This window comes from Theropithecus gelada, chromosome 1 (assembly GCF_003255815.1).
Source record: "Theropithecus gelada isolate Dixy chromosome 1, Tgel_1.0, whole genome shotgun sequence".
NCBI lineage: Eukaryota > Metazoa > Chordata > Mammalia > Primates > Cercopithecidae > Theropithecus > Theropithecus gelada.
Genome location: NC_037668.1, coordinates 181,418,815 through 181,432,753, shown reverse-complemented (window position 1 = coordinate 181,432,753; position 13,939 = coordinate 181,418,815). Strand labels below are relative to the sequence as shown.

Here is a 13,939-nt window from a genome sequence, read left to right as displayed (position 1 = left end):
TAGTATGGCCTTTTTAACAATATTGATTCTTCCTCTCCATAAGCGTGGAATGTTTTTTCCACTTGTATTATCTCTCATTTCTTTGAGCAGTGTTTTGTAGTTCTCATAGAGATCTTTTGCCTCCCTGCTTACATGTATTCCTAGGTATTTTGTGTGTGTGTGTGTGTGTGTGTGTGTGTTGTGAATGGGACTGCATTCCTAATAGCTTTTGGCATGACTGTTGTTGGTGTATAGGAGTGCTAGTGATTTTTGGTTTTTTTATTTTTATTTATTTATTTTTTAGACAGAGTCTTGCTCTGTTGCCCAGGCTGGAGTGCAGGTCATGATCGATCCTCCTGCCTTAGCCTCCTGAGTACCTGGGATTACAGGCACATGTCACCATGCCTGGCTAATTTTTTATATTTTTGTAGAGATGGGGTTTCACCCTGTTGGCCAGGCTGGTCTAGAGCTCCCTTACCTCACGTAATCTGCCTGCCTCGGCCTCCCAAAGTGCTAGGATTACAAGCATGAGCCACTGTGCCCGGCCACGGTTTACATTGATTTTGTACATTGATTTTGTATCCTGAGACTTTGGATTCATAGCTTTTTAATAACCTGTGTGATGAAATGGGAAGTAGGCATAAAGCATTTCTTCTGCATGTCCAAGTTAGATGGTTATCATGGAGAAAAGCACCTCTGTAGTCTATTGAGTTGAAAGCTGAACTAGGAATTGTTTTTTATGGGACATCATCTCTATTTTAAAAATATGTATCTCTGGCAGATAAATTATGGATATTCAGACCTGGTATTTGGTAAATCATTTTCTTAGAAAAGAATAAGAGAGCCTGACACTTCAAGAAAAATAACTGACAGTATCTCTTGCCATTGATAAAATTCAAACTTTAAGCAAAATCTGGAAGTTTGGAAAACTTACGTTCACTACCTGACAGCTTCTGTCAATGGTTTTCTGATGAGATTGATGGTGATTTTAACAAATGGGATTCTTTTATGTTGTACAATGAAGTGTGTCAAAATTTGGAGATAGGTAAAAGGGTCTTGGTAGGTAAAAGGCAGGCAGATTATGTGAGGTAAGGGAGCTCTAGACCAGCCTGGCCAACATGGTGAAACCCCACCTCTACAAAAGTATAAAAATTAGCCAGGCATGGTGACATGTGCCTGTAAAAAGTTTGAGAAATGCTGGCCTAGTAGCGAATAGCATGGAGTTTGGGGCCACACTGCTTGGGTTCCAATCCCCGTGCTACTGCTTATTGCTTGTATGGCCTCAGGTAAGTGCTTCACCTCTGTATGCCTCAGCTTCCTCATCTGTAAAATGGGGATAATAATGGAACCCATCTGTGAGAGGTATTATAGGCATAAAAATGAGTTAATATGTAGAAATATTTGTGAATGTTAAAATGAATTAATATGTGTAAGTGCTTAGAATAATGCCTGACTTACAGTAAGTGCTCAGTGAGTGGTTATTATTGGTCTCGGTGAGTGAAAATTTGTGAAACTGAGCGAACACATTGTAAACACATAGTAGAAGAAAGTTTTTTTGAAATTATATGGGAAATCCAAAACTGCTTCTCCTCCTGTTTTCTCTGTCTCACTTTCGGCCCTGGAAGTACACTCCTGGGAGTGATGCGTTACTGAGGGCCGGCTTGTTCTCAGTCCTGCTTGTCCATTGAGCCTCTGTTGTTTGGGGAGATTGTTCCTTACTTAGCAACCACAGAATGGGTTTTTAAGAAAGACTTGCTGAGGCAACATAATTTTCAAGGGTACAGTTAAATAAATGGAATGTAAATAGTATGCCACTGTATATCCTTTGCATTTTTAGAATTAGAAGTCACTTTCCTGCCTCAGCAATGTGCATTTCTTTTAAGCTCAAAGAGTTGTGGAAATTATGTGAAAGAGAAAGAGGGTAAGGTCTTGTACATTTTCAGTGTTTAATCTAAGATAACCTAAGATTTAAAGGAGAAAAGGACCAACTTGGAAAGAACCTATGTCTTCAGTCCTACAAAGAGACTATATTTGAGCTATTTTTACCTTTAAATTTTAAAAAAAAGTGAATGACTTGCTGACATCATTCATTCATTCACCAGTATTTGCTGAGTGCCTCCCATGAAGTGCCAGGCCTCTTACCCCATGTGGTAAAGAAAAGACATGGGCCCTGACCTTCTGATGTGAGTGCGTTCGGGTTTTTCTAATTTCTCCCACCTGCTGTGTAAAAGATTAGGAGTGTTCATCTGCTATTCCCTGACGTACGTCAATAGACAGAACAATATGTTTTATCCTTCTCAGATGTTCATGAAAACATTCTGAAGTTAGTATAAGGTAAAGAAGGTAAGATAGACTGCAAGAAATTTATGATTGTTTCTTTTCCTAAAAGAACACAAACAAAATCACATATTTTTTTGGAGTACTGATGATAGGCACATAAGCTCATGTTTGATGGTTAATAACAAACAACCAGAATATGTAAGTCATTGGAGTTTCACTGACTTAGGTGGCTTCTGCTGTGCTAGGAGAAATAGGACCTCAAAAAGAGCTCATTTGGGGACCATCTTTTTTATGTGTCATCCCACATCACTCTGCATGTGATGAGAATGTTGCATCGGCCCATGGCAGTTTTTATTCCTCACTCTAGACTTGGTCTTTAATTGTGGCCTTACGTCAAGTTCCTCAAGTGTATATAGTCACCTGTTACATAGGTTCAGAGTGGTCTTTCATTTCAGGGGTATGTTTCTTGAGCAAATTATAAATTACCTTGAATATCTTTTTAAGATAATGTTGAAAAACACAGAGCAGTAGTATCATTGAGATCATGTCCTTACTGATATACTAGCATTTAAGATTTGAGAGTATTTCCTTCCCATGTGGCTAGTTATTGGGAATAAGATATTAGGTCGGGCTAAAAGCCAAAGAATTGTTTCTTGAATACAGGCTAGGATTGAATTGTATTAACTCAACTGAATTCAATCTCAGCATTTGTTGTGGGTTTTAGTCATGTTCCTATTCCTGTCACAGCTAGGGCCTTCAGCAAACTTTACATCTCAGTAAGTGCAGTTGTCTTTTACAGATAAATTGCTCGGAAGTCAGTTAACCTGAGCAAGTGAACAAAGGCTGTGATTGTATTGCTGCTGTTTTGTTTCTCTTGATACTAGATCTTCTGTTCTTTCATTCGTTACTATTAGTGTTAAAGAATTAAATATTAACTGCACATTGTTTTCTACACAGAGTGACAGTTGTTATAAAGCTAATTTCTCTTTTCATAGCAATGCTCCCTGTTTGGCAGGTTTTACCTGTTCTGTGTGTCATCTTTGCAAGGACTTTTTTGCCCTTGTGAGGTAACCAGCCATACTATAGGGCCCCAAACAGATTGAACGTTTCTGTGATGAAAACTCATACACTTGTTTAATTGTGGATTCTAATCCTGTCTTTTACATGTGTGTGTTTATGTGTTTCAGGAAAAAAGTGCCAGCTCAAATGTAAGACTTAAAACTAATAAAGAGGTTCCGGGATTAGTTCATCAACCCAGAGCAAAGTAAGTTCTAGTTTCTGTTTTCCTTATGTAGTCGGCCTTCCATATCCATGGATTCTGCATCTGTGGATTCAACTAACCATAGATCAAAAATATTCAAAAAATAGTAATTCTACAAAGTTCCAAAAAACAAAATGTGAACTTGCCGCACACCAAGTACTATGTTGAATTCATGTGAATGAAGTGATGTGTAGGCACTTCATTAGTTATTATAAGTAATCTAGAGATGATTTAGAGTATATGGGAGGATGTGTGGGGGTTATGCAAATACTGTACCATTTTATATCAGGGATTTGAGCATCTGCAGATTTTGGTATCTGCAGGGAGGTTGTGGAACCAATCCCCCACAGATACCAAGGAACAACTGCATTGTTTTTAAAGCTAAAAATGTTTTCAGAGTGAATTCCATTTTGCCTACCAGATAATCAAGATCTAATATAAAGCTTTAGTAATGGAGAAAGTGTGGGTTGGTGTAACAGAACAGAATAAAGAAAACAGACCTACAATACATGACAAAGCTGACTTTGTAGGTCAGTTTGAAGAAAACAGACTATCACTATGACCATGAGGTGGGGAAGAATTTTGAATAAGACACAAAGGATGTAGTTCTTAAAGAAAATCATTAATTAATATGACAGTATTAAAATTAAGAAGCTCTTAAAGCTCTTAAAGGCAAAACCCAAATGTCCATTGAAAATATAATGGGTAACTAAACTGTGGCATCTAAACTGTGGGAATACTATAAATCAGTGAAAATGAGTGACTATAAGTACACACATCATGATGCAGGAATCTCGTAAGGATGAGGCAGTAGAGTAAGCAGTGGTACATGCCTACATATGGTTTCATTCACATGAAGTCAAAAAAGCAGAACTAAGGCGTATATTGTTTATTAGTATATGGTAAAACAATAAAGATATATAAGGAAATGAAAAGGCATTAAATTCAGAATATTAGTTGTTTCTGACCAAATGGAAGACAATGGAACCAGAGGCTCTATTTCTTAATCTGGCTGGTAATTACATGAATGTTCAATTGTTATTTTGCAAAAAAAAAAAAAAAAAAACGTACAAATAACATTGTATGTCTTCTGTGTGTTAGGTGTATCACAATTGGAAAGTTTAAAAGAAAAGAAAAAAAATTAACTTGAAGAAAAAGATTTTATCACATGAAGATCTGTAGAGTACCTAATACATTTTCCCACTTATAGTAGAAACTTGAAAATATGATTGTTGATTACCAACAGATGACTATCCCTAAATGTTTCATTTAAAAGGTCATTGCACGTTCAAAAGTTAAAAAACAATAACGAGTAGTTTTCTAGATTGTTCTAGAACTGACTCTAACCTTAATGATAAAATGTACTTTGTATGACTTTGAAGCTATCCTCTCCTTCAAAGAGGCTGTGTTGTCCCAGAGGCTACAAATCTCTGTTGGTGTTTCACTTAAATGGAGACAAATTTCTTGAGAGTACCGATGACACTGGTACATTTGACATAGTCGCCCCTACCCCAAAATAAATTTGACTATTACATATATGTATCAATAGCCCCATAAATCAAAATCATAAGCAGAAGAAAGTATGTTATCTCTGATTCTTCCAGAAAATTGTGACAAAAATTACCTAATACATAATCACTTTTCCCTGGCTCAGTGTCTGTGGAATCACCGCAGCTATGGCCACTGTGGTGTCGCGGTTAGGAGACCTCAGGGGGTAGGTAATGGGCTCTGTCATTTAATTTTTACTTTCAAAGAAAACTGGACATGTTAAAATCCACTTACCATTTACAATGTCAGTGTAATGATGCGGCTGATGTTTTCACCCTCAGGTAAATGTTGTGCTATGGCCACAACCTCCGTAGCCCACCTCACTGCTGATTACTTTCATCTACTTTATCTGCCTTTGGGGACAGCAGATATCTGATAACACAGCCAAACCACCTTATCGTCCAGGATATCTGAAAAATGCTATTTTTAAATGCTTCCCTTATCTCAGAGTTATAAAGAGAGATTGAACGGAGGAGAATTTCTCTTTTCTGTTTGAAAGAATACTTACTTAACATTGACACCCTGAAGCAGCATGCTTCACAGACTGGCTTGTGCTGAAGCTTTCAGAGGAGAAAATTCTGTTTTCCCCACAGCAGTATGCTTGTGTGTGTGTGTGTGTGTGTGTGTGTGTGTGTACACACATTACATACATATGTGTATGTATTTCAAACTGTGAATCAGAACATTGGATTCCTGGAATTCAATTAAGAAATCTTTCTGGAGGGCCAAGAGAAGAGTTTTACTTTTCCTACTTGCTGACATGCGGGATCAATTTACTATACTGATGCATAAAATAAGATGAGACTTCTTTTTCCCCATAAGTGGAAGGAGAGTCCCATACCATAAAGGCAGATCATCCTCATACCACCATTGAAGGCATGTCATCCTCATACCTTCATTTAATGCTTTCATTTGATATCAGTCAAATGATCTACTGTCTTTGAGCTTCAGTTTTCTCAGAGAGAAATGGAAGTGAAAGATCTTGTCTTGTGGGGCTGGAGAACAAATGAAATAGGGTATGCCCACTGCTTGTGGCATTGTCTGGCACTTGGTAAAAATGCCTTAAATATCAGAAACAACCCAAATGCCTTTAACAGGAGTCTGCGTCAATCCACTACACTATAGTCACACAATGGGATATTAGTCAGCGGTTCAAACAAATGCACAGCAGCAATGCACAATACTGGATGGGCCCTAGCAGTCTAATATTACAGGAAAAGAGTAAGTCCTGAAAAATTACATAGAACATGATGCACTCTGTAAAGTTGAAAACAACTGAAAATAGTCTGTCTTTTAAAGGCACACAAAGAGATGCATTAAAACTATGTAAAAGCAAAGTGAGGGAGTGATAGTTACATTGGGTTGTGGGAACACACACACGGATGGGAGCTCACATGGAGTCAGCTATGGGTGGTTGTCAAGGTCCTCGCTTTTGTTTTTTATTTTGGTTTCACAGGTGTTTATTATACTACTATTAAAAAACAAAATAACAACATAAATAAAAGTGAGCTGTGCATGAACTACTAGTAGGGGTCTGTCACAGAATGAGGGTTAGAAGGAATCTGCTTCTCTGAGGTCCAGTTGAAAAATGATGATTATGAAGGAAAAACTGTGTTCAGGCTAAGATTTACCAGGGACCCACCTGGTAATTGCATTTCATTTTTGCAGGGGAGGCGGAACTATACCCCGACCCTCTCAGGGTTTCTCGCTGGGCCTGAGAGTTAAATTGACATGAGACAGATGTAACAGGAGAAAAAATATCAATTTCTACATATACATGGGAGCCCCTATAAAAAAATGAGGACCCAAGAAGTGACAAAACCCACATATTTGTATACTAGGTTGAACAAACAGAGACGGTTGTGGAAAAGCACCTGAAATATGTGGGGAGACTAAAGGAAGAAAAGAATTATTTTAACAAAGTCTCTTAGTACAGAATTCTCTTGGCCTTGACTCCCTGTCTCTGGTGATGAGAATGTTTCTTTCCTCCTCCCTGTTCACATGGGAGTTTCATCTCCTCCTTTCAGGAAGAAAAGAGGAGGTCAGAATTCCCCTCCTGCACCTGCTGCTTTCAGTTACCTTTAGCTCAAAATAGTCCTTATGCCAAAGTGGGCGTATTTTAGGGTGGCTTATTCTGCCATGCTTCACGGGCGAGGTATTAGGGAATTAGGACTTTGCCTCCTCATACTTTTGTGCTTAGCTTTTTATCATTTGTAGATTTTACTTTTTTAAGACACCGAAAGTGAAAGCCCCAAATCTTTTAACTCTAAAACCCATTTTGCCCGTCATTCATCAATCTGTTTACTTTGCATTAAGATGCCATCCTATTGTCATCCCTAGTCCCATGAAGCTGAGAAGTCTCAGGAAGAAGAGTGTTTGAGGGTGCAGAGTTAACTCACAAGAGCTTTACCAGCACTAAGTGCCACAGGGAGTGCCCCAGTGGTGCATTGAGTTTTCCAAGGTTGAGTTTGAGTTACTGGAGAGAAATAGGGATTACTAAAATTGTTGAGCCTTATTGGTTAAGTCAGGTACCAATGTGCTGGCTTTTGTAAGTGAATGCCAATGAATCTTTTGTAAGTGAATCTTAGAATCAATTATTCATCCTTTATAAACTTAAGTCATAAACAATTCAGTGATCCCTTTCTAATATCTTGAAAAAAGGTAGAAAAGCCAGTGAGCTCTTCCTCCTCATCTCCCCCACTCAAAATCATCAAATTGTACATCAGAAAGGATTTTAGAATCAAGTCGTTATGCAGGGACTGTTTTCCACAGTGCAGTTTGTACTCTTGAAGGTAAACACGTATTCATGCCACTGTGTGGATAAGTTTCTTCCACATGGGAAGAGGGGACCCATGTTTATCTAGACGGTAATCAGTTGATACGGCGAAATTTTTATTTCATCAGAATAAAAATTCTGTCTCATTGAAGAGATTTCTCTTCTTCTCTCTGAAACAATCCCATGGAGAACAGCAGAGTAAGGCCTCATGCTTTCAGATGACACCGTATCTGAGACGATGCACAGGTGACCCGTGTGGGCATTTGCTCCCCCGGCAATGTCTGACACACTTCCAGTGACAATGCAGGTTATCTAGAGGAGCCTGTCTGGCGCATCAGGCTTTGACAGTAACAAAGCCTCCCTTCCATTCAGTCTTTTCTAACACAACCCATGCACTGTACTTCAAGATGCCAAGAGAGTGACTCAGTCTGGTGTGTGACTCTTCTTCATGAGTTATAAAATGTGGCACAGGCAGGCAGGCATGTTCTAATGTTCTTAGACAAAGAAAACACAGGAGCATTTCTATATCATGGGACGACACAAAACTGAAATCACTGAGAGTTTTGTGGTTGCTTTCCCGAGGTTAAGCATCCCGAGGTCCTTAGCCACCACTTTTGGTCTCAAGCTCCTGATAGGGATCCCGACCCTGTGATAAGGGCATTCTTGATCACAGAGGTGGCAGATACATTTGCAGAGTTACTTTTGTTTAAAAATGGCCCCTCTTGTACCTCTCGTGTGCATATGTATGAGTACTGACCAAATGTCACAGTTTTCATGTTGTGGTATTTAAATAAAGGAGCTAATGGAAGTTAGTGACAATCATAGACAGTAGAAGGGACCTCAGTGACCAGCCCTGGTTTTATAGATGAGGACTCAGGCCCTGCACATCGCCCATGCTGACAAACTCTGCTGCTTCAGCAAGGGGTCATGAATCACATGAACTTAAACAGGGGGACTCTGTCAATTAATTAAGAAATATTTTTTGCCCTCCTGCTATATTCAAGGCAATATATGCTAAAAATTCCAACCAGTGAGTTTCCACAATGAACGTCAAATCCTAAAAATGCCGTTTTTTATGAGGTCTCTGGAATATTTTCTAGGGCAACATTTCTGGGGCAACATATACATATGGTTATCTATCCAGGTACCTATATTAAGAGAGAGAGATCTGGCTGGGCGCAGTGACTCATGCCTGTTATCCCAGCACTTTGGGAGGCCAAGGTGAGTGGATCACCTGAGTTCAGGTGTTCGAGACTAGCCTGGCCAACGTGGTGAAACCTCATCTCTCCTAAAAATACAAAAAATTAGCTGGACGCAGTGGCTCACGCTCGTAGTCCCAACTACTCGGGAGGCTGAGGCAGGAGAATTGCTTGAACCCGGGAGGCGGAAGTTGCAGTGAGCCGGGATCGCACCACTGTACTCCAGCCTGGGCGAAAGTGTGAGACTCCATTTCAAAAAAAAAAAAAGAAATGTTTATGAGAGAGATCCTCTATTATAAGAATATGAAATTTAGAAAGATTTGTATCCAACATGGCTCAAATAAAAAATGTTTTGGTGCTTGGGACAGTGAAAACATGAGGAACCTGGGAAAACTCAGCTATGCAAACTGACTTTTCTGTCCGATATCTTGCAGAGAGGAGACAGTTTAATGTACTCTCATCATCCCAGATTTTGTTCTGCCTTTCAAACCTGCAATAAGAGACGGTGTGTTTCCCAAACAAAATGTTTACCTTATTTGAATGATCAGATAAAGGGCAGTAAGATTACATGATATATGTGAAAGTGCTTTGTAAACCATGAAAGTCGATTAGGGGAATCAGATATATCATTGTTTTCCTTTGGTAGCCGAGTTAATGTCATTGCTCACAGATTTTAATGTTGCTTTTATACAGAGGGGAGAACCTCCTCTGAGCCTCAGGCCCCATTGTCTGTCAGGAGGCCTGGAGCGTTTCAGGTCACTTGTGCCCCTCCTTGTGGCCCCTAAAGGATAAGGCATGATGCTAAAGGGTGCGTCCGATGGGCTCTTCGCCACACTTGGATATGAAGGGAAGAAGCCGTTCCAGAGCTCACCCCTAACCCCCTTCCTCAGACAGGATAACCTGTAGGCGCTGATAGTAACTAAAGGAAACTCTGTGTGATAACCTCTCTTAACCAGCATCCTTCACCTCCTTGGAACACCCACAGCTATCTGCTAGGTAGAAACAACTGTCATTAAGACCATGGCTCATTAAGACTCAGTCCTATACTGCCCCATGCCCTTCCCATCTGTAATTCATCCCTGCTCTCATTACCATCTTGTTTTGTCCCCACCAGCCTTGTCAGCCGTGTCACTAAGAAGGCTGTTAAATGTCATAGGACAGGAAACACAGAGCAAGTGCTACTCAGACATGCATCCTCCCATGTTCCAGTGGAATTGTGTTTTCAGAGGTGTATCTGCTGCCACCAGTGCAGAACGTGCTCAGGAGTAATATCAGGTCATCTGTATATCCTCAGCTTGTTTGCCACTGGCCCACACCCCTAGTCAGCCGGAGATCATGCTGATACTGACCACCTCTGTAAAATTATATTTCAATACAATAACTAGGATACATTTTATTTTTTATTTTTCTTTTCAATACAGTGTTGAAATGTGCCATGTGCTGCTTGCTCATGCTTTTTTTAAAATCACAAATGTGTATCTGAAGAAAGAATTTGGCATGCAGCTCCCAGTAACATTACTATAAATAGCATCTGTACATTGAAAGGAAATTGTCTTCCTTTAAGTCATAGGCACTGATAGACTATTATGAAACACATTTTCAGGAATACTGTACTGTTTATCCTTAATGTGACTTCAGAGTATTTCAGTGGAAAAGTCTGCAATAAATAAATGTCTTCCCCAAAGTTTGGGGACTCAGCATTTTTCCTTTGAGGAGACCAGGTTTAGCAAAACACTAAAATATGCACTTAACTACCCTTTGTTTTTCAGCATGCACATCTCTGAAAGCCAACAAGAATTCTTCAGAATGCTGGATGAAAAAATTGAAAAGGTAAGAAGTGAAATAAATAACCTACATGTTTCAAGGGAAGGATAGTAATGGCTTCATATGTGAGGGCAATAACATTCTTGTTTCTATGTCATAAAGCTATTTTTGTGAAGGTTTGAGTGGAGAGTTAAATAAAAGTCACTGCCCTTCCAAAATAAAGTGCATGTAAGAATGTTTAATGTGTAATAGAGATTCCAAGGATCCAGGACTGTCCTTGCTTATTAAAGTATGTAAAGTCAGTTGGAAATCAATAAGCAGTCTTTTTTCCTAGACTGAGCATTCTGACCACTGTGTGTCATTTTGCACCCAGTGCCCTGCACTAACTTCCTACAGCAAGGGGGCCCATAGTACCTGCTGAAACCTCTCGAGGGCCTATGTGTGGCACTGCTCTGAATTCTTGGCAAGCATGTTATACCTAATTCAATTTATACTTATCTCAAGATAATGGTATTGCGACAGGTATTATCTACATTTTACAGAAGGAAACTGAGACTCAGAATGCTTGAGTAATTTATTCAGATTTGCAAGACTCATAGTGGACAAGTTAGAATTCCAGCCCAGGTCTATCTGATTCCAAAGCATTGTCTCCAAGTTGCTTCTCTGGTAGTGTGTGGGGATTTATATTGACAGTAAGATACAAAGTTGATCTGTGTGGAAATTGAACCCACAGTTTTGATCTCAGTGTGCCATGCGCTAATCAGTGGAATGAAGTATGGGATATGGTCATAATTAAGAGTTTACATACTTATAGAATTTAAATTCATCTCTTCAAAGGGGTGAATTTTAAATGTTAGAGTTACAAATCCAAGTATTATACTTTTTTTATTCTAAAGAAGAGTGAAATCCTAAGTTCAGAACATATCACACTATGGTTAAAGCATGACAGGCTGATTTTACCTTTGAAATCTTTCAGTTTTAATTTATATTTCTTTTTACTTTGTGTCGCCCTTTTATTTTAGTGTTTATTTATGAATTCCTAAGTTATGATGTATATCATTCAATGGAAGATAATGAAGGACATCTTAAATTCATTAGTATTATTTAGCAGCAGATCCCACTTTGAGGTGGACCTGCTGGGAGAATAATTGTATAATCTTCTAAACCACCATTAAAAGACCAGTAAAGGTCATCAATGTGAAGAATAGAGATGGATAATGAATTAAAATGAGAGTTAAATCTATAATATTCCTTGGATATGCATAAATAAATATTTATTAAAGTATAGTAATTTTTTATTTTCAGTAAAATTGTGGCTTATGGATGACTTTTTAAGTTGGAAACTTCATCCAGGAACAGTTGCCAAGTTTCACATATTGGTTCAAAAGCTGTTCAATTTGTCAGTAACCTTTTTTAGTAAAGAGAAGCATAAAAAGAAATACAGGTTAAGTGTCCCTAAACTGAGATCCAAAATGCCCCAAAATCTGTAACTTTTTGAGTGCAGACATGATGCTCAGAGCATTTTGGATTTCTGGACTAGGGTTGTTCAACTGGTAAGTATATATAGCACAAATATTCCAAAATTCGGAAACGTTCAAAATTCAAAACACTTCTGGCCCCAGGCATTTCAGATAAGGAATATTCAACCTGTATTTTCTTCCCACTGGAATGATGAAGATCTTTTCTTGCTTTCTTTATTTGGACTTCCCCAAGTAGCTTTTTGGCAAGAAAAAGATTTGCATAGCAGTTAAGGGTAGATGGTAAAACTTGAAACCTGAATTTTAAGTTATCTTTTTAAACAACATTTGCAAACACTTAAAGTGATATAATCTATATCCAATGTGGGGTTTTTTTTTTGAGACAAGGTCTCACTTTGTCACCCAGGCTGGAGTGCAGTGGTGCAGACTCGGCTCACTGCAGCCTCTGCCTCCCAGGTTCAAGCGATTCTCCTGCCTCAGCCTCCCGAATAGCTGGGATCACAGGTGTGTGTCATCATGCCCAGCTAATTTTTATATTTTTAGTAGAAACAGGGTTTCACCGTGTCAGCCAGGCTGGTCTCGAACTCCTGATGTCAGGTGATCCACCCGCCTTGGCCTCCCAAAGTGCTGGGATTATGGATGTTGAGCCACCGTGCCCGGCCCAGTGTGTTTTGGTAATTGAAATTCTATCTCCTTTTACTTAACATTGAAGTTCATTGCTCCCACCTGAAATCTGAGAGCCCCTTTTGCTTTTGTATCCATAATGTAGAGTATGATTGTGCTACAAGGAAAATGAAGTTGATAACTTGATCATTTATTGGATGGAAGCTTCCCTGGACAAAGGAGCATTAGTAGATTCAGCATAAACACAGTTTCCACTATTGAATACATTTACATTTGAAGAAGAGCTCCTATCTCAGCCATGACATGTACCCAGCTGTAGATTCTTACAGGCAATTTTCTATCCTCTCTGAGCCATGCTTTCCTTCCTCTCCTCTCTTAAAGCTCATCCTTCCAAATATTTTGAATATGCTATCTTATATGTCATTTAAACATTAAGCCTCCAAAAATTAAAATACCCCTCCTTAATATGTGTGTTTGCTTAATGTAATCTTTGCCATAGTTTATATAACCAAAATTGAAAGCTGGATTCTTCCAAATTTCTTCCAAATTGTTTTCCTGGGCATTTACCGTTGCTAAATATTTATGTGATCCAGGCTAGCATGAGGACAACCATAAATGCAAGTCAAATCTATTTAGATTTTACAGAGTTGTTTAAAAACAGAAAGAAGATTAAACTCACCTACAGCTTCATGTTGAGAGATTGAGTCATGCTGAGAGATCTTGAGTTTTAAGATTTCATCTCCCAGAAATGTCCAGTAATTCTTTATTTCTCCCTTAAATTAATAAGAAACAAAATTGACTAAACCTATGGAAATGTAAACATGCCCTTCCTTGCTGCCGCCTTCACATTTATTGGATGTCTTTAGGGCATGGGTTGAATTTGCCTTCTAAACTAATTTGTCGTTGGATACCAAAAAACAAATTTCTGCTCTGTCTTCCTCAAAATAGATGTAAAAGCCCCATTAGTATATAGAAACAGGACTGAAAGGTGGTTTCATTTTTTTTTTTTTTTTTTTTTTTTTTTTTTTTT

At 38.7% G+C, this 13,939-nt stretch overlaps 1 protein-coding gene across 2 annotated transcripts in view; it reads left to right on the top strand.

Moving 5' to 3' along the window:
• C1H1orf21 (chromosome 1 C1orf21 homolog) overlaps positions 1-13,939 on the top strand; it is a 248,253-nt gene that overhangs the window by 206,447 nt on the left and 27,867 nt on the right. For both annotated transcript variants that reach the window (XM_025400666.1, XM_025400662.1), the window contains 2 exons: positions 3,447-3,523; positions 10,813-10,873. In XM_025400666.1, coding sequence (XP_025256451.1) covers positions 3,447-3,523; positions 10,813-10,873 — 138 coding nt within the window. The remainder of the gene's footprint in view (positions 1-3,446; positions 3,524-10,812; positions 10,874-13,939) is intronic.